Raw genomic sequence first — 23034 nt, 5'->3', positions numbered from 1 at the left:
AATTCGAATTAGATAAAATTAAGTTAATTGGCGCGAAAACGGAATTCATTTAAAATTAAACGATAAGCCTTGGAACTGGTCACCCTAATAATTAAATCGCCAATATGCAGTGCTGCCAGACTTTTGATCAAAACAGCTGATGACGCCTGTCGGCTTTTTGGCGGTATTGTTTATAAATAAAATTCACTTAAGGAACTGGATTTAAAAATGTCCTGAATGGCGTCCGAGTCAGAAAACACTACATCCTATTTTGTTCCGCATCTGGTTGATCAAGTCTTTGACTTATATCGGAGTAAAGCAGAGTCAAACAGCCTAACAAAAGGTACGAGCTATCAAATCAGAAAGATTCCGTAGTAACTACTCTGGATTTCCAACTTTTTAGAGGAACGCGGACAGTTCTTTTACGATCTATCCATTTTATTGGGTCAAGAACTGGTCCTGCGATCGCTACACCTCTTGGACGACCACAACTTCTCCTTCTTCCACGCCAAGAACAATCGATCCGTGTGCGTGGTAGAAATTTCCAAGGGAACCGAGTACTTCCGCTTGATTCCGAGCGTTAATTTCTGCAAGTGCGAGTTCTTCCAGTGCCACGTGCTGCAGTTGCCGCGAGGCATCCTCTACCAGGACGTTCCCAGTGGCCAACCGGGCATTTTGGAGGATTGGAGCGAGGAGAGCCGGGTATCCTACACCTGCCAGCACATCCTGGCATTGCGGCTCCACCAATTTCTGAAGCACACGGGCAGGAAAACCACCGAGAAGATCCTTAAGAAGGAGGACATCAAGGAGCTGCAGACGGACGTCTTTCGGGACTAGGATGGCTGATGTGGAGCCATCGCCCTACGGCGACTGCAAGTTCGTCGCTCGAGTGGAGCACATTAAGACCTTAACGCAGGCCATCAAGGCTATCTGCTTTAATGATGTAAGGATTAGCTCGAACTCTCTTAATTCGGTAACCAACTTAACTTGATAACACCCTGTTGCTTTACCCACAGTATGGAATGCTGCAAGTCTCCGAAGATGGCCTGCGCATCACCGTGGAGCAGGGCAAGTCCATCCAGGCAACGCTTTTCATGCCGCCGGGCGCCTTCATGGAGTTCCGCGTGCAGGACTTCCAGTGCTTCGGTGTGAAAATGAATGTGCTGTCCGAGTGCCTCAGTCTCTTCGGATCCGCCGATTGCAGCCTGCGGATGATGTACAGGGATAAGGGCGATCCCCTGAAGATCATCCTGTATCCACACGATGACGATGATGTGAGCACGGAGTGCGCCATCAAAACAATGGACTGCGACGAGCCCATTGACTACGATCAGAATCTGAAGGATCCGGATCTAAATGTTATTTTCGTACGCGGACCGAACCTATCGAAGGTGTTCAATGAGCTGGAGAAGTCCGCGGAGGAGTTCGAGTTCGTGACATCGCCTAACCGCCCGCACTTTAAGATCACCACAGTAGGGATCATGCAGGCGGTGTTCAGCGTCGAGGTGGCCAAGACCAGTCCCATGATGATGATGTTCAACTGCAAACAGACGGTGGTGGCTCGCTACAAGAGCCAGCAGATCCGCATGACCAACAAGGCGATGCAGTCGGCCACCAAGGTGGCCATCAAAACCAACTCCGTTGGCCTCCTAGAACTGCATCTGGTAATGCAGGGCGATAGCCAGGAGGAGATATTCATTCAGTTCTTCATAATTCCTTTGCTAAACACTGATTAAACCGAAACTCGACTAGGTAGCTAATAAAACATAGCTTTAAAGTATTGCTAAAATCTTGAAAGCATGTGAATTTAATCTTTTGAGGTCTCTAATTAGCGTGTGGGTCATTTGACAATGCCTCTCAGGCAAATATAAGTTGTGTTCAGCATTCAGTTGAATTCTTAAGCTGGTCTTGGAAGCATTTCCTTAAAATGCTTAGATACTCAGTCGTAATTATTCACGTTTTATTGATTTCGAGTTGTTATGGATATGGAGGGAACAAAGGCAGCCACGATGAATGGAGGAACACCACAGTGGCGATCCGTAGCCAAATACCTTCAAAAAAGAACGAATTCCCACCACCCAAGTTCGAACTGATCGGCGAAAGGTATTTCTACATCGAACGCTCTGTTGAGCAAAACTGGACAACTGCTGCCACGACATGTCGTCAGATGGGAGGATATCTGGCCTCCATAAGGAGCGAGGAGGAGCTCCGGGCAATCAGCATGAAAGTGAACGACTATACGTGCTATTATTTGGGCATGAACGACCACGAAGTGAGGGGAAACTTTGTGTCCTTGGCTTCTGGAAGACCAGCCGCCTTGATGTGGACTCAAAATGAACCCGACTACATTCCCGGCGGAGAAAGTTGCGTCGCCATTTACAATGACTCTGAAAAGGGCATGATGATGGTACCCTGCTCCAATGAAAGCAACTTTATTTGCCAGGCAGATGTCGAAACGTAGCTGGATCACTGAAAAGTCGAATAAAGAACATTGCATTTTTTTACTTGTATTTGTTCAATGCACTGTGTGAGAGTAGACTGAACTACAATCGAGCAGTAGCTGATAAGTTAGTTATCAATAAATACACTAGGATTCCGCATCAACAGATTTTCCATTCGATTCCGGGCAGCGATGCTGCCGGAGAGATTCAGCTTCGACTTCCGTCCAATCGATCAGTACTGGACGAGAGCCAGAGGCACTTGCAGCAACACGGAACGCGGAAATATGTACATCCTGGCGTCGCTGGCTCTGATCCTGCTGCACCTGCTGGTGCTGCCCATCTACATGTACCTCACCTGGCACCACAAGTACTGGCGCAAGCGGGGATTGGTCACAGCTCGGCCCCTGACTCTGCTGGGCACGTATCCGGGCCTGCTCACCCGCAGAAGCAATCTGGTCCTCGACGTGCAGAAGATCTACGAGTGAGCACTCCCAATCTCTAGTTGATATGATATATCTATATACTCCCAGTAAATACAAGGGAAAACACCGAGCTGTTGGCGTCTTTGTGACTCGACAGCCGCAGATCCTGGTCCTCGATCCGGAACTGGCCCACGAAGTGCTGGTGGGCAACTTCCGCTGCTACAAGGACTCGCTGCAAAGCTCGTACCTCCGGCATGCCAAGTGGGACAAGTACGCGCGCCTCAATCCGTTCTGGGCATCCGGACAGTCCTGGAGGCGCCTCCGCACGGACGCCCAGGCTGGTATCTCCGGCAGTCGCCTAAGGCAGGCCTACAATATTTGGGAGCAGGGAGGCCAAATGCTCACCGAGTACATGACGCAGCAGGTGGCGGAGAAGAACAATATCCTGGAGACCAGAGATGTCGGTTCTAATCACATCTATCCAGCTATAAGTATCGTATCCTCAAAAATCAATCTTGCAGCTCTGCTTCCGATACACGGCCCATGTGATGGCGGACTTCATCTGGGGCATAGATGCAGGCACCCTAACCCGACCCCTGGAGCAACCCAACAAGGTGCAGCAGATGGCCAGCAAGTGGACCAGTTACGCCTTCTACATGCTCACCCTCTTCATGGCCACCATTGTGGCGCCTTGCAGTCGTCTGCTGTTGCGATTCCGTTTCTATCCCAAGGAGACCGACGAGTTCTTCTCCAACCTGACCAAGGAGTCCATTGAGCTGCGACTGAAGGCAGGCGATTCCACTCGCACGGACTATCTGTCGCATCTTCTCCAGCTTCGGGATCAAAAGCAGGCCACCCACGACGATCTGGTGGGTCATGCCCTGACCGTGATGCTGGATGGCTACGATACCTCGGGAACAGCTCTCCTCCACGCTCTGTACTATGTGGGTGATATTACTATGTACCCAAGAGTCCAATCTCATAGTATATTTTTTTAGTTGGCTGAAAACCCGGCTGTTCAGCAGAAACTGCGAGTGGAAATCCTCAGCAGCATGGCTTCGGAGAAGAGTCTCGACTTTGAGAAGCTCTCCTCTTTGCAATACTTGGAGCAAGTGATCTATGGTCAGCAAATACATTGAATTTGCTATTTTAATCTAAATGTTTATATTAATGTTTTAGAATCCCTTCGACTTAGTAGCTTGATACCGCAGTACACAAAAGTCTGCACATTGCCCACAGTCATTAAGCTGAGCGAATCCAAGAGCGTGGATGTGGAGGATGGCATGACGATCATGATACCCAACTACCAGTTCCATCACGATAAGCAATACTTTCCCGAACCGGAGGCTTTCAAGCCAGAGCGATTCGATAATGGCGCCTATCAGGAATTGATGCGGAAAGGCATCTTTCTGCCGTTTAGCGATGGTCCCCGTATCTGCATGGGTGAGTCCTTAAAATCCGGAATATAAATATATATTTAAGCAATTTTATTTGTATCTTCATAGGTGTTCCACTGGCCATGCTGACCCTGAAATCGGCACTGGTCCACATCCTCAGCAACTTTCAGGTGGTGCGTGGCAGGGATCGACTGATTCCGAAGGGAGATTCTGGATTTGGGGTCGTTCTGCAGGGAGATGTTAATCTTGAATACCGCCGCTTTTTCAGATAGACTTGTATTGTTATCAGTAAATATTGCCAGCTTTCACTGATTAAATATTGTGAAATTACTAGCAATAGAAATCCCATATAATTTACTGCCGCTAATCAAAGCCAGAACTTACCTCTCCAACAAAATCTTATCAGCAAGGTACTTGCGATTAACTTTTCGTAGCTTTGTGCCAAACAAATTAAACAACAAACGTAGATGATTGTAAAATACTGATTAAAATGTGATGGGTCTTGGCAGCAGAGTATGTTTCCATTCCGTGCCAGTTTTCAGGGAAACCTGGTGGGGATCAGATCGACTTATTCGGTGGCTGTCATGCTTACTCTAGTGGCTTTGTGCTTGACCGTCGTTCATGTGGCCTTTGCGGTGGTCTACTTCTATCTGACCTGGTACCACAAGTACTGGGATAAGCGCGGAGTGGTCACCGCCGAGCCACTGACCATTTTGGGCTCCTATCCGGGCATTCTGGTCAACAAGAGCCGCAGTCTCATTCTCGATGTGCAGGATGTCTACAAGTGAGCTTTGCTACTAATCGGAGATGATTGTTTACCGTAAAAGATTTGCTTCTCCAGTAAATACAAGGATAAGTACAGGGCAGTCGGAACCTTCATCACGCGACAGCCGCAGCTTCTGGTTCTGGATCCCGCCCTGGCCCATGAGATTTTGGTGGACAAGTTCAGCTACTTTCGGGACACCATCACCAGCAGTTTTGTGGGCCACAATCCGGATGACAAGTACGTGGCGGGGTCGCCCTTCTTCAGCGCTGGCGACAAATGGAAGCGACTGCGCTCCGAAAATGTGGGCGGACTGACGCCCAGTCGACTGAAAATGGCCTACACCATCTGGGAGCAGAGTGGCCGGAAGCTGGTCGAGTATATCGAGCGGGCGAGGCGGGAACAGGGCGATGTCATCGAAACCAGAGATGTGAGAATCTAGACCGGAACTCGTTTCAACCAAGCTAATATCACTCTTCAGCTAGCCTATCGATTTACGGCCAACACGATGGCGGATTTCATCTGGGGCATCGATGCAGGCTCACTCAGCGGCAAAGTGGGTGAGATCGGTGCCTTCCAGAAGACCTCCACGGATTGGACTGCTCACGCCTTCAGCTCGATGATCCGCTTCAACAAGACTCTGGTGGCCATCTTCGTGCGAAAGCTGTTCTCCATGCGATTCTTCACCAAAGCAACGGATGAGTTCTTCCTGCGACTGACCCAGGATGCAGTGAATCTGCGGCAAGGTGGAAGTGGCGAGGGTCGCGCAGACTACCTTTCCCATCTCATTCAGCTGCAGCAGCGGGGTAATTCCATCCACGATTCGGTGGGCCATGCCCTCACTGTGCACCTAGATGGATTCGAAACATCTGGAGCCGTGCTCTATCACATGCTCTACTCGGTTAGTCAATTTCACAATTTTCACATATAATTACATATATAATTAATTAAAAACAACGCTGTATCTTATCAGCTGAGCGAACACCACGAAGAGCAGGAAAAGTTGCGCTCGGAGATACTAGACGCCTTGGCCTCCGAGGGCCAAATCAGCTACGATCAGATCAACAACCTGCCCTATCTGGACCAGTGCTTCAATGGTAGGAACATAGGAATCTGCACTATTTCATAGCTTCGAAATTAATATTATCTTATATATATTTTCAGAATCGCTCCGATTGACCACTCCCATTGGTTTCTTTATGCGCATCTGCACCAAGCCCATTCAGATCGATTTGGGCGATGATAAAACCCTGGACTTGGAACCCGGAGTCACCGTGATGGTTCCAGCCTATCAGTACCATCATGACGATGCCATCTATCCGGAGGCCAGTGAATTCAGGCCGGAGCGATTCGACAACGGAGCAGCGAGTGTCCTCAACAAACGAGGATGCTTCCTGCCCTTCGGTGATGGTCCTCGAATTTGCTTAGGTGAATCCCCAGCTATATATGTTCCTAATATATATTATATATGTTTATAATAATCTTAATCTTATAACATCCGTACTTTAAGGTATGCGCGTGGGCCAACTGAGTGTGAAGACGGCCATCCTGCACATCCTCTCGAATTACCAGGTGGAGCAGACGAAGAAGGTGCCTCTGGGTGCGGACACCGGGATGGGAATCTTCCTCAATGGCGATGTCGAACTGAAATATACCAAGCTGCAGAAATAAAAGGAAGCATTCGTAGTTCTCCTCTAGTTTTTTACACTTTTTTGGCCATGTTGCATAAGTGCAGTGGGCAGATGTTGCCTTCATGTGAGTATTGCTGTTGGCTTTTCGCTTTTTATATTTTGGCGCAATAGTAATTTGTATACGAGTGTGCCAGTGTGTGTGTGTGTACGAGTGTTGCAAGTGTGTTGGACTTTGGGGCAGCCGCGGCGAAATTTAATTTAGCGCAAACCGACCGCAGACCAACTGACACGCCCCCTTTCGCCCGCCTTTCTCCTGCTTAGCTTAAAATCAAGCTTATTCAACAAAGAAAAAAACTAGTTCATCAAAATTTAAAATGATAAAACAAAAGGATAAACTGTGCAATTTTTTATATTTTTCTAATGATTTAAAGTGCCTTCAAGATTTGTAGAATAAACTCATACTAATGGGAACTGACTACATTACTAAGATTTTCTCTGAGTGCACAGCTGCGCCTTCACTGCAGGCACTTTCATATTGAGCGACCGCATGCAGTGGACGGCGTCGAAGGACGAAGGACAAAGGACAACACCGATCCCCAGCCACAATGCAGCCGCGTGTGCACGAGTATTGTGTTGCAGCGCGTTTCCTCGTTGTTATTTACTTTACTTTTTGCAGCTTTTTGTTTTGCAACATGCCACAAAATTTCATTTGAGCTTTGCAATATGGTGCATTTAAATGCGCTCGCCGTCGAAGGGGAAAAATATTTGCCACAAAGTGAATATGAAATTTTATGTGGCCCCATAAGTCGGCAACAAAACGTTCTATCTACCAGGCCACACAAATTGCGGATTGCCTGGCGAAACTAAGTCTGGATTTCTGTCACCGCAAATATTTGGATTGCATTTGAATTTTGATATATTTGCGAGTGGATTGGCGAACAAGGATCAAACTGTCGTAAAAAGTTAATGACTGGCGCTGTTAACGCGAAAACGAAATAAATACGGGTGGCATGGAAGGTACTTGAGGGCAGATTTTCATTTCCTTTCGGCACTGAGAGAAATTGGGCAATGGCATCATAAATTACTTAAAGGTTCTTCATCCTGTGAGCCACTCTAAACATGTATCCAAAAGATACTTTCATTCTATCTGAGCTTATTTATAGGTTTTGGGCTTCGTCTTCCTTTTAATTGGCTTACTCCATTAGCTTTTTCATCTACATCTACCAAGCTCTTTACAATTTTTGCTCGCAGTGTGGAAAGAGGGCACAGTCAAAGCCAAAGCCTTCGTTTCATGTTGCAACAACACTCAAAGATAAGCAGTGAGAGGGGAGCAGGGAGGGTGGGAGTGGTGTGGTGTGGGAAAACAGGACTTTCCGCAGGATTTTCCACAGTGGGAGAGGCACAGGCGGTGGAGCAGGCTTCATGCTACGTTGGCTTTTATCCAATTTACCTGATAACCGCAAATGAGCGTTAATGGGCAAATAAATAGAAAAGTGCCAACTACGCCACTGCGACGCGTTAACTGAATGAATCTGGCGGAGCGGAGCCAAAGGGGGGATACCCAGCCTGCGGCAGGGGAGCACCATAACCATTTGGGCGGCCTGATGCCCTGTCGCTTTTACTTTAGTGCACATACTAAACAAATTTAATGTGCTCGCCACGTTCCAACGCCTTCTGTGGGCCAAATCATTTAATTCGGGTGCCAAAAATCTTTGATGCTGAAATTTTAAATCCCTGAAAGGGGTTTATAAGTATGCCTTTTCTGGCTTTTAGCTAGTTAGTGCTCATTACGTTCCAATAAATTTAAAGGGACTGGTGCTAAAAGAGGTAAAGTCATTAGATATATATGTATCTTGTAGTTAACAAAAAACGCCTCATTTAAATTTTGCTGCAATTTGAACCATTTTAGAGTAGCTGCTCTTTAAGCCATTGGAAAATCAGCAGGCTAATTTCTTCCGGCTGTAAAGTGTGGGGCATCCCCCGTGGGTAGTGCTGCTCCTGGACGTTTGTCAGTGGCCCAAAATCTATGGCATTTCCAATCAGCTCCGGTACTCAAACATCACCCCCGCCGTCGCCCCGAAACACGTTTGACAAATCTGCACACCCTGGCAAACAATGTGCCAAATTTGAGGCGGCTGGGTGGCCTGGGTGGGTGGCTTCGTGGACTGGCCAGGATGCGGATACGGGGGGCAGGGGTCACGGTACTCGAGCCTTGCCAACATTGCGTCAACGTAACATTAATTTGTGCACGTTCCATTTGCCAGCGGGTCGCCTTTCGGTTCTGGCCCGGTCTTCTCTTTGGTTCGATGGAGCTGGGGGCAGTGCAACACTTTGGCCACAAACACAACAACAAACACACCGACATGGACACCCACACCACCACAAACAGGTCCTAACACACACAAGGGAGCACTGAGAAAAATCCAGGATCATAAATGATGATCTTAAAGCGATGTACATAAGTGGCTTGCCCAACTGTGAGCTAGTTAAATCGTTTTTTGGAGCTGAAGAATTCGCTTAAAAAGTAAGGAAACTTAGTTAGATTATTATTAAACTATTTTGAAGACCCAAGTTAGTTTTTGCTTGTGCATTCTGCAGCACATTGAGAGGTTGGCTAAATGCAGGTCAGCAAACGGCTAATGGAATTAGCAACAATTTAACCATTAAACACATCATGTGCATTGGCATGTTGCACATTCAGTTGGTAGATTACTCTTTTCCTTCAGCCCCTTGTGCACAACACCCTCCCCCCCTGCTGATTGCCCCGTTGGGGCATTGTTTAGGGTCCCCCACTTGGTCTGGGGTTTCAGCCGGGTTCTGTTCTGCTTCTGGCTGGTTAACTTGGTTACAGGGAGCCGGTTGTCTGGCTCGGATGCCGATGGCTCACGCGGTTTATTGGCATTAAATCGGAGCGCCACGTTGCCATTTTGGCTTTGCCTGCTTAATAGACTTCGGTTTGCTTTCATTGCATTTCCCTCGATGGTGTTGCTGCCCTAATTCAGCCTGATTCACCCTGATTTTGCCTGACAAACGTGGCCGCTAATTAAATGGAAATTCGAGCCAGATCTACTAGCCATCTCGGCCACTGCTCGTTTGCCATTTGCTCGAAATGGCGGACAAAGAACGGCTCAGGTTAAGTATCTTCGGCCTTTATGGCAGGTACTTATTTGACGGTAAGCCAGAGCAAATATTCCCGCTGAGTTGGCAAAACTTGCTGGACAAGGTTATCGTTATACCGAGATGAAGATGTCCAGTTTCCCAAAGAGAACTAGCTTGTAAACTAATATAGATAGAATATGGTCAAATGAAATATTACCTTCTATACAAGCTATTAGATTTTGGCCAGATGAAGGTGTAATTTCATGAGCCATTTAGGCAAACTACGAACTATAAATATCAGCTTAGTAAATTGTTGTACAGCTATACATTTTAATTTAGTATGTTACCTTGTGAATGGAACTAGCTCCAAAATTAGTTCGCAGCATCTCCGTGCAGTTTATCCCAATAAAAAGCACACATGACTTGAGGCATCTCCCATCTTTGGCCTGATTTTATTTGTGTGTTTCAGGCCGAGCTGGCATGCGATGCCTTGGATCTTGGATCATCCGCCCCGTGGGCCTGGTCAGGTAATTTGGGCAGGAAAAATGGCATCATTAGTCGAACAAATTTGTTGTGTGCCCATAAATCGCCTTAAAGTAAGCAGAAAACCACGCCGAAGGGAAGAGCCCCCAAATGAACAGGGTCAAAGACTCAAACTCTTAATTAAAATTGAAGCTGGCCCAAAGAGTCGAGCGAAATTTGCACTTTTCCGCGCTGCCTGTTGTCGGACATTTTCATTAGGGAGCGAATGGAAATTAAGCGAATTCTAAATGAAAATAGACAGGAACTTTAGTGCCTTTGTTGCTGTTAATTCGTTCGCTCTCCACCAGACGCCATAAATCATTAATATGCTAAAATTATGGCTGGAGTGGCCCCCATTCAGCAGATATGGCTCAGATATTGCGAATACGCCCACTTAAGCAGCCAGCGAGCCACAGGACCCCTCCATCTGGCCATAAGTATGTGTGGGGCAGATAAAAACTTAAAGAATTATAACTTTGGGGCTTTTGGGGGCCTCCGAGGATGGCCCACGATGACCACAAAAGTAAATAACATGCCGTCCGCAAGCCAAGGAAGTGAAACAGAAAAAGGCAACGGAGGACCGAGGACTGAGAACTGAGACAGGAAGGCGGAGTTTTAAATATAATTTCAGCTTTTGTGCTAGTGCGTCAACATGGAACACGATATGACAGACTGGAAAAATAAGAGAAGCGTCTCTGTGGATTTTGCACAGTGGGGCCAGCACCACATGGAAAACTGTATGTGCTGAGCCAAATAAAAAAGTTATATCAAGTCAGGTATCTTAAATAAAAACTCATGCTGTTACTTATTTAAACATAAAAGCTTTTGTGATAGTATCATTCGTGATATCGAGTAAAACCTATAGAGCAGCTAACTGGACAACAATGGTCGCTACAGAGAACTGGAAAAAAAGGGCTGGGAATTTCGAATGGCTCCTACGGCCTTGTCAATATTTGCTTCGCAATCAGCAACTACGTGTGCAGTCAATGGTGGGATATATGCTGCTTGGGGAGCACGGATGAAGTTTTGTGGTCCTTGGGAGGTCGTAGATAAGGAAAATGCTGTTTGACTTCAAGGGAATCGGCCACAAGATATTGGATACAAACACAAACAAGCTGCACGAAGCCAAGGAGAAAATTGTAACTGGTCAACGCACAAAACCTAATTAGAGTGGACAGTGTGGGAGTCCCGGAAGGTCTTGATTAAAAGTCTGCCGATATTTGTTTTGCTTTTTATATCCTACAAACTTTACAGATAATCTGCTGGCCAAACTCACTTGGGATGAGTGCGTAATATCTCTGGGAAGCCAAGGCTGTCATGGACAATTTGTGCAAGATTATCACAGTGCCTGACCTCAATTTCAGGGAGATCAAACATAATTTGCTTTCTGTAAGAATGGTAGACACTTAAAAGTTCAAGTCAAATTGGAGTTTATGCCTGATGGGGTCTGGGAAAAGTTCTTAGCTTACCAATCAAAACTAATAGCAGAAAAAAATTATTTTATTTTAGGTGTCTTTGAATGGAAAACGTGCGTGAGATACTTGCCACATGCGACTTCCGGTGCTTCCTTAATATCGCTAATAACATTGACAACTGTCAACGGCTTCGCGGCAGGAGCTGTCATAGACAAACACACACCCTCTCACTTCGCACCCTGGCAACACATACACATACACACAAGTATATGCTGTCAAGAGCACTGGCAACTGTCAGGACATCACACACACACAGGCAGAAATGCACAACAACAGGAAGGACAATTACTGTGGGACAGTACGGAATTCGCTGTCAGCACTGAAGGCCCAAGCCGATTTACTTCTTAACTTTTTTGCGCGATTTTTCAGCTGTTGCAGAAATTCATGAACATGGGCACATATACTCGTTATTATGATATGAAATGTATACACATGCATGTGAAAAAGGTTTTTGTCCTCATGATTTTGATTAAATGTATTGCTAAAAGTTTTATTTACGCTGAATTTATTCACACATAAAGTGGACTTAAAATATTCAAACTTTTTGCCATCAAAATAAAGCAGCCAAATATTATTATTTACAATAATACTATCGAAAAGTACAAATGCTAAAAAATAGTTTATCTTCCAAGGATTATACCATTTTTTTAACCATATTCATCTATATTTGTTAAGCGTATTACGAAGCTTTTTTATTTGTAGCTCGGCTAGCGAAGTATAAAAGCAAATAAAATAAGTGAGCAATTTATGCATATTAAAAAGTGTATATTTCGAACAACAAAAGTCATAAAGCAAGGAGATCCTTCACAGCTCTTCCATGCTCTGGAATTCATTTTCCTGGATATCCATTTGCGTATCCATATCTCGCCCGCATGCCGCCGTTCTGGCCATGGCCAACACTCCCAACTTTTGTCAGTGCCACAGTTTGCCACGTTGCATGGCAGACATCGTCCTGCCGCCCAAATTTAATGCGCCGCGGACTCGGAACTCCGACGCCTGGCGCTCTGCGACGCGAGTCCTGGAGCCCGGAGTTCCGGGGGCGAGAGCCATAAATTTTCATGCCCACTGTCATTGCCGAGTGCGGAGCGTGTTTACTTTGTATGACGTTCTGGGAACGCAATCCCACCGAAAAACCACCCGCTCTGCAGCTGAGTGTCATATTCATGGGCGACAGATCTTACGGAAGGAATTCCAACGAGGTGATGGTGTACTTCTATTGCCCTCTGGAACGAAATCAGTACACATGGCTAAAAATAAATTACTAATATAGCTGTGCATTACGAACGGCTAAAATGCACTTGGGTTAGGCTTAAACTGAAATGACATTTAAATAAATTAGGATTTAAAATCAAGTGTATTTTAGCTTCGTTTTGGCGACAAATGGATGTCCTCCTTTTACTTTCCTTTTTATTCCATACATATGTACTTTTGCAGTTATGTTCTGGCCTTTTTGCTTTTTTTAACGAGCATTTTCTGTCCGTTTCATTTATTGCGACTCTTGTAGCGCTTTACAGTCGTATGAATATTAAATTAAATTTTTTACCCACCCGGCCATTGAGATTGCGAGACTTCTCTAGGCCAGCGAAAGGTGAAGGTGAGCTGGGGAATTGGCAAGGAGAGTGCGTATACGTAATACGCATTACGTATACGCCTCTCTGCCGTGACTTTGCCTGATAATGGCATAAGGGCACAAAGGCGAGAGCCGAGGAGCTGTCACATGTGCAATTCATCAGAGGCGGCTATCCGACTTTAATCAAATGCAAAGTTGACCAAGGACCATGGCACATGGACCAAGGGGCGGGGGGACGCAAGGACTCCACTTGACGACGGCTGACGTCTGCAGCCTCAAGATGGCAAATTGTGTTCTCTATGGCCGACCTGCAGGGCCAAATGCAGAGCAGTTAGAGCCGCCGGTTGCCGGTTGCTGGTTTCTGGTTCTAGTCCTCGTTCTCGTCCTGGCTGCTGACTGTGTCTGATATGGCTCACTTCTGTCATTTATCTTCTGTTACGGCTCGGAGGGGCGTGGCCTTCGACCATTCAATTCCAGAGGTGCAAGGCAGCGGCTGAGCAACGCATGAGGAACGCATTCAACCACTGGCGAAAGAAATGGCACTTCAAGGATTATAAATTTGAAGCAAAAATATAAATGCCTTGTAAGTAAAGAAATTTTATACATAAAGCACATTTTGGTATCATTTATTAACATTGAGTACGATATTAATATCTTTATATAGTTTCCTATCGAATTATTGTGCTAGTGTATTTTGCAAGCCACCACTACCACTGAATGGTCTGCCGGTTGCCTGTGCATTTTTGAGATATTGTGTTTGAACTTGGGCTTTGGTTTTCGACTCACTTCGCCTTAGGTATGGGAATTGCAATTGTTGTTGCTGGCAGCTTGACAAACGCACAGTCGCCAGGATTTACTGACACTCACACACTCACACACACACACACTGAGGGTCCAGGACGTCAGTGCTGGAAATTGAAAAATTTGCACAAATTTTTAGCCGTGCTGCCATTTTGACACCGAGTCGACTTTCCCCAGTCCGTAATAAACTTGACACTCCACCGGGCACGCCCCAATTCCCGATCCCCACTTTCCACTCCACTCCACTCCCCTCCACTCACATTCCCGAACCCCCAGTGCCATGTGCTTGTAAAATTTATGCTCTCTTAAGGAATTCATTCAAAACTCGACAACAAATTGCACTTTGGCTTAACAACAAAAATCCATTGGCAGGGATTTTCGATTTGTAACCAACATAGCGCAATTAAAGCGCTGGCCAACAAGCAACGGTTTTATAATTCGATTTTTTCACTCATCTCTCTGGGATTTTGACACCACGTTCGATGACATGTGCATGTGCGATTTTGAATCTATTTTTTGAACAATTATATGCCGAATTCGTGTTATGCAAATGGCCAGGGAACGTGCCTAAAATTGCAATTAGTGTGCTGGCAGTGGGGAATGGCACATAGAATTAGTAAACAAGCAGGGCTTTTGGCTAACTGAAATCCTGACTGGCCAGCTGCCAAATGGATATTTGTCGCCAGGATAATCGAAAGGCGGCAATTATTGGCCACCGGTTTGGGTTTCCTGCTCCCATTTAGAGCGCGTGTGGTGCCATGATAAGACCTCCGAGAACAGTAATCCCCGCCAGCCCAAATGGCTGACAATTGTGGTCAGTGGGGAGTGGAAGCTGGTCAAACGCAACATTCGTGAACTTTAAAATGGAAGCTTAGTCCATTCAAGAGAAATCAAATCTAAAGATGGGGTTTTTGGCTACGAAAGTTGCATGGGTGCTTAATTCTGAACAAAATAAAAACGCATTTAATGTCACAGAATTATATTTACGCATATGGTCGGGGTTGGGGCTTTATTGATTCGAATTTTTATAACAGCAATAATCATAATTGATTTTATTAATAACATTTAATCGAAAACAATAATGGCAAGAGCCATCGAAATGGATAATAAGGATAATGCGAAATTGTTTCTGTTGAAATAAATTTAATTTAATTCAACAATCAAAGCCGCAAATGCGCAAATTGAGAGCCCATTTTTTGTGCCTTCTTCATGGTTTTTTTATTCCACATGGGATCAATGCAAATACCTGTGGCTCTGCGAGAAAGCTAATACTGCAAATTAATTACAAATAATTCGCCCACCGGGTCCCAGGGAAAACCCCACAATGTGTTGTTTGTTGTTGCGGCTGATTTTTAATTTATGCGCACCGCAGTTGATTTTCACATAAAATCCGATTCGCAGCCTCGCAAATCCACCGCAACTTAAAAGCTTAAAACGCCGTGCCAGCTCGTCCTGCTCCTGGTCCTGCCATCCAGCCTTCGGGTCCTGCCGCCATCCACATCCTGTGGCTCGCTGCCAAATCCCCGACCAAGGCTTATAAATTTTAATTAAAACGCGACGCCAGATGGGAGTGAGCTCTGCGTGTCCTCGCGTCGCTTATTTCCGCTTACATTACAATTACATTTGCCTTCGGGCCAAGTCGCATCCGCATCCTCGTCGCCAGGGTCATCCAGCCCCTTTCGACCACAATCGCAGTCGCAATCACCATCACCTGGTCGTGGCTATCGATGGGGGCAGGTGCTAAGCCCGAGGTCGCCGCACAAATCCGCATTTAATGGTGCACCGAAGGACATTTCGCAGCCTTGCCAATTCTGTCTTATTGAATCTGCTTGGAAAGTAAGGACCTCTTATAAGAAACACTTAGACTTGGTAAAAAAATATATACAAGGAATCGAATGACAAATTCTTTTCATGAAATCCTTGATGAAACAGAAGTTAAAGCAAGACAATAATTAATTGCTATTTTACAATCAACTTTCACAGCTGCAACTGCTTATTAAAGTGTTACAACCCTTAGAAAAAACTCTTCATTGTTTGCAACTTAAGTAACTTAAGAAAACTTCGTTGGCTAAAAGTTCACTTTCTACTCTGAGAGTTTTCCTCAATTATTGCCAAAATGTTTGCCCACTCGACAGCTGTCGCCCAGACTATATTTTTGGGTCTTTTTTTCGCAGCGAAAATATTTTGGAGGAGAGCGGGTCCTCCGTTGCACTAATGACACAAATCGGCCTAAATAACAAGTTGCTGGCATTTGGTCAACAAGTGGAGATTGGAGCGAATGGGCGAGCTGCGTTGCCAACTCAGCAGACAGTTTTTCCTTCAATTTCCAGCCAAAACCACCCACCACCACCCACGCCCCTAATGAGGCGCAATGATGGGGAACATGGCTATCTGGGAGTTGGTCGCGAAAAGGAAATTAAAATGCATCCCCAGCTGTGCGAGTGGGCGATCCGGTGGGCGTGGCAGACGGTTCAACACTTGATTTAATCAACTTGATCCGGGGCAAACTCAAATCGGCTTAATTTAGTTTAAAAGTAAGTCACTTGAAATCAAGTTAGTGGCATTTGGTGGCGAGTATAAGATAAGATAAGATGGCATCAATTTTCTGTCCCTTTCGTATATTAAAAATTTAAAACAATATAGCCTCGAGAATTACTTCAAAATGACAGATTTAAATAATTTCAATTACAGGCCTTAACATCGCATTCTAATTGAAGCTCATTTTTGCACAGCACAGATTTAACGGACATGTCTATTAGACTGAACGACGACGCGATGCGCCAGTTTCGGGTGGCCAAGGTGTTCCAGGAGAGGGACCACCACACGCTTGCAATGGAGTTCTCCTCAGACGGACTGCGCCTGCTGGTCTGCGACCACTCCGCCCTCTCGATCTTCAGCAGCACTCGACAGGTGGAGCTGTGCAAGGTGCACATGCACCACTACCTGCCCGACGTGGCCTGCTTTGTCCAGCAGGACACTCGCGTCCTGCACTCCACTTCAAAGGTAAGAGTCTTGAAAGGGGAACGGTGGGGCCAAGATACACAGAGTGAATGGCCAGAAAGGACACGGCTTGCTTCTAAAGAGCTGGGAAAAGCAAGCCTTTCAATTTAACAAATTGCCAAAATAAAATGGCTCTAGAAAACGCGAGGCATTAACTTTATTTACTATTTAAATTTACCATTGACAGCATGACTACACCATCCGATGCCTGGACCTCAATACCCGCCACTGCGTTCGAGTTTTCGGGGGCCATGCGAAGACTATAAATAGGCTGGCCTCTCAGCCTGGAAGCGAGAATGTGTTCATCAGTGCCGGGCGGGATGATCAGGTTTACATGTGGGACATTCGGGCCGAAACTCACACACACCGCATAAACAATCTGCGGCGGCCACTGTGCGCCTTTGATCCTGCCGGCCTGTTCCTGGCCACCAGTTCGGGTACGGAAGCCATCCAGATCCACGATGTAAGGATGCTGCGCGAGAAGCCGGCCCAGAAGTTCGTATACCAGGTGAACGCCAAGGCCAATTGGACGCAGTTACAGTTCGCTCCCAACGGGAAGAGCCTGCTGCTGAGCACGGACCACTCCTGGTGCTTCAGTGTCTCGCCCATTGATGGTACCTACCAACAGTCATTTACGGGCTATTCGAGTAAGGTAAGGCTGCCATTGGATGCCACTTACACGCCGGACTCGCAGTTCATCCTTTCGGGAGCGCATAATGGCAGGATTCACATTTGGCGCGCTGCCGATGGATTTCCTGTGGCAGTCCTTAAGGGCAACAATGTGGGTCCTGTTCGATGCATACGCTTCAATCCGAGAGCCACCATGTTCGTGAGCAGCGACTGGCTGCTCGCGTTCTGGATGCCCATGGCGAATGGAGTTTACGATTGGGTGAAACGCCTAAAGCCGGGCGAAACTATCTCCTTTACGGACGAAAATGTACAGAAGGAGGCTGTCAAGGCTCCCAGGAAGATTCCTATGCCCAAGCCCAAAATTGACACGGAATGGAAAATAAAGGCACTGAACAGAAAGAGGGCTTGCACCGAAGAACCAATAGTGGATCTCACCAATGCCTTGGTCAATAAGGACTCCATGGAAGATGGCGAAATAGCCGAAGACTAAAATGTGTACCGATCTCTTGGTAGAATAAAAGCAAGGGTTGTTCATCAGCTGGCTGCTGGCCAAAAGTTTGCAGACCAACTCGCAGCGGGGGATCACCCAAACTTCCTGGCCAGTCCTTATGCTTTTGAGACACAAATTGTTGAGTTTTGCCAGCAAATTGCACAGCTGGCTGCGTTCGACTCCGAAAAGGAGTTCGTGGTGTGGTGGGCAAACTTTTGGCCAAGTTTCGGCTGTGTGTATGTGTTCTCCTGCAGCTTTCTGACAAGCGTTTCATTTAGTTTCTGCGGTCATAAAGAGTTCCCCCCTCTTTTAATATTAATGAAATCTTTTGCCGAAAAGCACCAAAAAAACAAACATTTTGCCGCTCAAGTTTGTGAAGTTGTAACTCCAATTGAACATGTGGATGGATGCTTCTAAACTTTCTTGGGCGTTATGAAGTTTTGAATGCACAGACTAAGGACCTCAGTCAAATGCAAGTCGTACTTAAGTTGGCCTAATATGTGGCTAAAACTACATACGTGCTGGTTTATTCAGGAGGATATAACATATTTGAGGTCAATTCGTATAAGCTATGAGAAAAGTGGTGCAATTTGAGTATATTTCATTTCAGATGGTTGCTGGTGTGAATTTGAGAATGAATAGGGCTTTCGTACCTTAATTACTTTTTCAGGCCTTAATACTTTAAAGCTGCGGCATTGTTTAGCTGATGAAATCTTCAGTGTTTGATCAAAGTTTGGCCGTAAGTGTGCAACTGCCAGACACTCGAAAAGTCAACAAACTAGCTAAATGCACTCCTGCTGAAGGAGTTTCGTTTCGGGTGTTGCAGCAGGGAAAACAGCAAACAGGACAATGGTAACGGCAGCCGAGAAGCTCTCATTATGCTAATTAAGTGCCAAAGTTGGGAGCAGCAACTGAAACTGAAACTAGGCAAACATAAATTAACGCATGCGACAAATGTGCGGGAAGAAGGATTAAGTTGGAGCCGGGGAACCCGTGCACCCACTGCAAAGTGTGCGCCGGAAACGGAAGTAGCCGTGTCGCCATTTTGATTTGCATGGACATCGCCATTAGCGCACCAGAGATCCCTAACGAGCATCCTTTGAAGCGGGTAAATGGCTTTCACGACTTGGCAAAAGCGAAAGGAGAAATTAATTAAAAAGGTGGGCACGAAACGTAAAAAGAAACGAGCCAAGCGCGTGACTAAATTGTAAAACAAATCCCAAATGGCCTCGACACATAGTCGCCTGCAGTCCTTTGCCCTTCTCCATATTCCCATTGCTATGTATATATATATCCATCGCCACGCACCACAAATTCCTTTTCCCAGGACGGGCTTTTGTCCAATGACGCAAGAATATTTAATGCGTTTGGTAATAAAAGCGGATTTCGTTGGCCCCAAACACTAATCTTGTTTTGGGGCAATCGAATTGGAAAAGCGAGTGCTAGAGATGGGTGACTAGTTTCGCTCGTGTCACGCCTTAAGCGATTATTAAAATGGTTTATAATTTTTTTTTATTATACAGCAATATTTATTTCTGTATAGCTTAAATACGAATACTTTATACTTCCGCCACTTTCCCATCTCCAACTTGTGTTAAGCCAATATTGCCCTAGTGTGCTGGCCTTTTTTTATGAACTACAAAGCCAAAGAAAAACTTTTGGCGAGCTGAAATTATTGAGGAATTTATGTACTTGAGAGGCAATCGGTTGCATGCATCGGCAAAGCGGAAACAACAAGTTTGCCCTGCACAGGCACATGATTTAAAGTCTGATTTCTTGTTATTATTAAGAATCAATTTGACCCCGATACCTTGGCTGGTTCAATGGGCGACTGCGAGTTGAGACCCGGGGGCTTACTTTTAAATTACTCAACGGGCACTTTCAATAATGGCAAGGTCCTGCTGTACAGCATATAGCATGCCCAGTCGGGGGAAAAACTTTGGCCAACTGCCGCACAAAATTTACTCCTTCAGCCGACATTGACTTGCCGGCTTTTCCTTCGCCATTTCCCCGTTTTCCCATCCGCGCTTTCCACAAAAGTTGTGCTAAAGTTTCTTTTTTTGTTCGCAGGACGCGAGGCAGGATGTCTATTTCCGCCGTTGGCGTAAAAATAACAATCGACTTGCAGTTTGAATACGTCAGAGCAAGGGGCTAAGCTGGGCTCTACTTTTTCAGTTCCCCAGATTTGTACTTTCCTGCTTCTCTGCGCCGCTTTTGTTATTTTTATAAGACGCCGGGATTAAGTGGATTTTTAAGTGGCAGCAGCAAAAGTGGCCACTGGCTACGGATTAGGCTGTCCTGGCGACACAATTACATGCACGTTGTTTCCCTCCAAAGCGTTTGACAGGAAATCAGGAGTGGACTTCACCCTCGGCCAGAATAGCACGTGTTAATGACTGGAGGTCCTGAGCTGAAGTACCCCCGTATCGGAGTTGCAAGATACTATCGTATGGCAAGTACCCGTTACGTGTTGCAGAACCTGGAAAATTATAGGGTAGGTTAGGCCTTCGTTTATAACTCATGTTTTTGTTTCCCTGGTTTTAAATTAGCATACACAGGATATAAGGAATATTTAATTCAAACCCTACCCTATATCTTTCGTATAGATTTTCTCTGCCTGTAATTCGGTTTGTCTAGCCAATCAATCCGAAAATGTATTTGCATAAACTGTGGGGATTGTGAGTTCCATTTTGGCTGCCTGAGGCAAAGGCAACGAGAACTCTGTTGGATCAATATGCATCATGGGTTGATCCTTTCTGCAATTGTAGTACTACCCCAAATCGGTGTCATAAAAGTGACGAAACTACAGCAGTTTCTGAGATGGCTGTGGGTTCAATTTTCCCTCTGATTGCCCCAAATTAACCGACCATTCGGTTCACCCTTTTCCTTTCCGTACCTCACAACCATTTGAATCCGGGTGTGGGGACAATTGGGGCGATTTGGCAATTGTCCATTCTGGCCGCTATGTGTGCGCCTCCATCGCTGACAGCCAGTTGTCAGTCACTCAATCAGGCATTCAATCAAGCAATTTTCATACAAACACTCTGTGAAAGTTGCGGACCCGGGAACCCTAAACTTTGATTTGCCATTTTGACACGACGCTTAAATTGGAATTTTTGCGTTCGGCTTTGTCAACTGGGTGGTCAAAAAATCAGAGATGAGCTAAACTGAACTAGTTTCAAGGACTGGTATTGAATTTAAAGTTGAACTTTCTGGGCAATATGAAGGGGTATAAACTGACACACTTCAATTTTTCTGGATCAGTACAGAACTCGCATTTAATTGAGAAATTTGTTTATATATTTGCTGACCTAAAGATATAGAGTTCCTGAACTTCGTCGACCAACTCCAATGCCAAAAGGCATTTGTACTGTGTTGATTCGCTTTTAAGTGACGCTTTTGGCCTTTAAAAGCAAGCTCGCGGCTGCCAAGTTTTTTTTTCGCGTCCACTGCAGAGTTATGGGGGTCAAAAAGGACTAGGGAAAGCAGGTGCAGATCAAAGGATTTCCCAGGACTAGAGTTTACACTAGGAAAATTCTTCTGCTATATAACTACTATTTCAATTGGCTTCAATTTGAGTAACAAACCTTTCAGTATACTCGTATGTGCTGTTAAGACCATAAACTAATAATAGTAATAGTAGTAATATGATAATTTTTAAGATACTTACGGTATTTGTTTCCGTGTAAGAGCCAGCAGCCGAACCGTTGCAGGCTTGGAGGACATCGGATCGGTATCGTCCTCGCCATCAGCATCGCAGTTGCAATCAGCTTAACAGTAACTAGAAAATAAATTGCATTCGATTTTGTTGTTACTGGCCCTGTGTTCTGCGTTCTCCCCGCTGCTCACGCTCTTTGTGTTCTGGCTTTGGCGCTGTTGCGGGCCTTATCTGCCGGTTTGGGCCAGTTTGGGCCGGGACTGGGCCGGGACTGGGCCGGGACTGGGCTTTGGCCAGATGCGTGATTGGCCAGCGCGGAAAACAGACGCAAACAAAGCCCGCCGGAGAAGAGACGAGCCAGCAAAACTGCCAGCTAAGTGAAAAATGCGCTTTGGGTAACAAAGCAAAACACGGCCAGAAAAAAAAAAGAAAGAAAGCGAAAAATCGGGCCAAAACAAGAAGGAAATGCGGAAAAGCAAAGGGATTGTTGCTTTTGTTTTCTTTCCGCAGGCTTTTAATGCGATTTTTCCCCCAGTTGGCGGTGATGCAGTGATTTTGCCGGCTTCGGTGGGTAACAAATGTTGCCGCATTAAATAATGCCAGAAAGTATTTTTTAATTGAATTCTGCTTTCGCTGCTTGCTGCGGTTTTTGCCGCACTTGCTGCATTTATCACACCGGACAGCTATTGATATTGACGATGTTCTGGCCATTACATTGTGAGCCAGCAAATTTTGAACACCACAAGTTTGGGTCACAGTGGGCAATGCCACATCTATGATTTTCATTTTAATTTTTAAATACTTTCTAAAATAATAATATTATCATTAAACAATTGCCTTGTATGCTGCACAGATATTTTGACTATTAGAGACACATAAAATCCTGTGAAGAATAGCTCTTTGAGCCCACTTTACTAAATGGTTATTTTATTTTACGTTTTTCCGCCGCTTTTATTGCCCACAGGAGAGTGGGAGCATTTGTTGGACATTTCGGATTTTGAATGCTTTGAAGTTGGTTTTGTGGCAGCGCTGTCAGAGTTCGCGGTGGCCATTAAAAACAGACTGGAGGATGGGTGTTGCGGAGTAAATCAAATTTTATTACCTAAGCGACAATTATTCTGACCGCAGAAATCAAAACGAGTGGCGAGCGGAATGG

General features: G+C 45.6%; 5 protein-coding genes and 1 long non-coding RNA gene across 7 annotated transcripts; 5 read left to right on the top strand and 1 right to left on the bottom strand.

Annotated features, from left to right (window-relative positions):
• Positions 1–35: 35 nt before the first annotated feature.
• On the top strand, positions 36–816 carry LOC6730731. Its single transcript, XM_002077863.4, has 2 exons — positions 36–322; positions 383–816. Exons 1-2 carry the CDS (start codon positions 217–219, stop codon positions 814–816), a joined length of 540 nt encoding a protein of 179 aa, XP_002077899.1. The 5' UTR covers positions 36–216.
• On the top strand, positions 790–1790 carry LOC27206527 (cell cycle checkpoint protein RAD1). Its single transcript, XM_039291233.2, has 2 exons — positions 790–922; positions 996–1790. The coding sequence occupies exons 1-2, from the start codon at positions 818–820 to the stop codon at positions 1713–1715; spliced, it is 825 nt and encodes a 274-aa protein (XP_039147167.1). The 5' UTR covers positions 790–817; the 3' UTR covers positions 1716–1790.
• A 26-nt stretch (positions 1791–1816) lies between these two features.
• LOC6730729 (accessory gland protein Acp29AB-like) lies at positions 1817–2483 on the top strand. Its single transcript, XM_002077861.3, has one exon. It carries the CDS (start codon positions 1907–1909, stop codon positions 2438–2440), a length of 534 nt encoding a protein of 177 aa, XP_002077897.2. The 5' UTR covers positions 1817–1906; the 3' UTR covers positions 2441–2483.
• Positions 2484–2535: 52 nt separating this feature from the next.
• On the top strand, positions 2536–6688 carry LOC6730728 (probable cytochrome P450 309a2). The gene is made up of 12 exons (XM_044922346.1): positions 2536–2901; positions 2951–3302; positions 3364–3786; positions 3841–3964; positions 4022–4285; positions 4348–4505; positions 4728–5023; positions 5081–5432; positions 5484–5903; positions 5976–6099; positions 6167–6430; positions 6513–6688. The coding sequence occupies exons 1-12, from the start codon at positions 2612–2614 to the stop codon at positions 6671–6673; spliced, it is 3228 nt and encodes a 1075-aa protein (XP_044778281.1). The 5' UTR covers positions 2536–2611; the 3' UTR covers positions 6674–6688.
• A 10028-nt stretch (positions 6689–16716) lies between these two features.
• LOC6730726 (WD repeat-containing protein 82) lies at positions 16717–18503 on the top strand. Its single transcript, XM_002077858.4, has 2 exons — positions 16717–17103; positions 17288–18503. Exons 1-2 carry the CDS (start codon positions 16849–16851, stop codon positions 18218–18220), a joined length of 1188 nt encoding a protein of 395 aa, XP_002077894.1. The 5' UTR covers positions 16717–16848; the 3' UTR covers positions 18221–18503.
• Positions 18504–19709: 1206 nt separating this feature from the next.
• On the bottom strand, positions 19710–22353 carry LOC27207017. Of its 2 annotated transcripts, XR_001600254.3 has the most exons (3): positions 22070–22316; positions 21891–22001; positions 19710–20699 (listed from the first exon to the last, which is right to left on the bottom strand). It is a non-coding gene; the product is annotated as an uncharacterized LOC27207017 (long non-coding RNA). The 2 variants fall into 2 exon arrangements; XR_001600253.3 differs by having other exon boundaries at positions 21891–22353.
• Positions 22354–23034: the final 681 nt, after the last annotated feature.

This window comes from Drosophila simulans, chromosome 2L (genome assembly GCF_016746395.2).
Source record: "Drosophila simulans strain w501 chromosome 2L, Prin_Dsim_3.1, whole genome shotgun sequence".
NCBI lineage: Eukaryota > Metazoa > Arthropoda > Insecta > Diptera > Drosophilidae > Drosophila > Drosophila simulans.
Note: the sequence above shows the minus strand (reverse complement) of the source record. Positions and strands in the feature narration are given on the sequence as shown.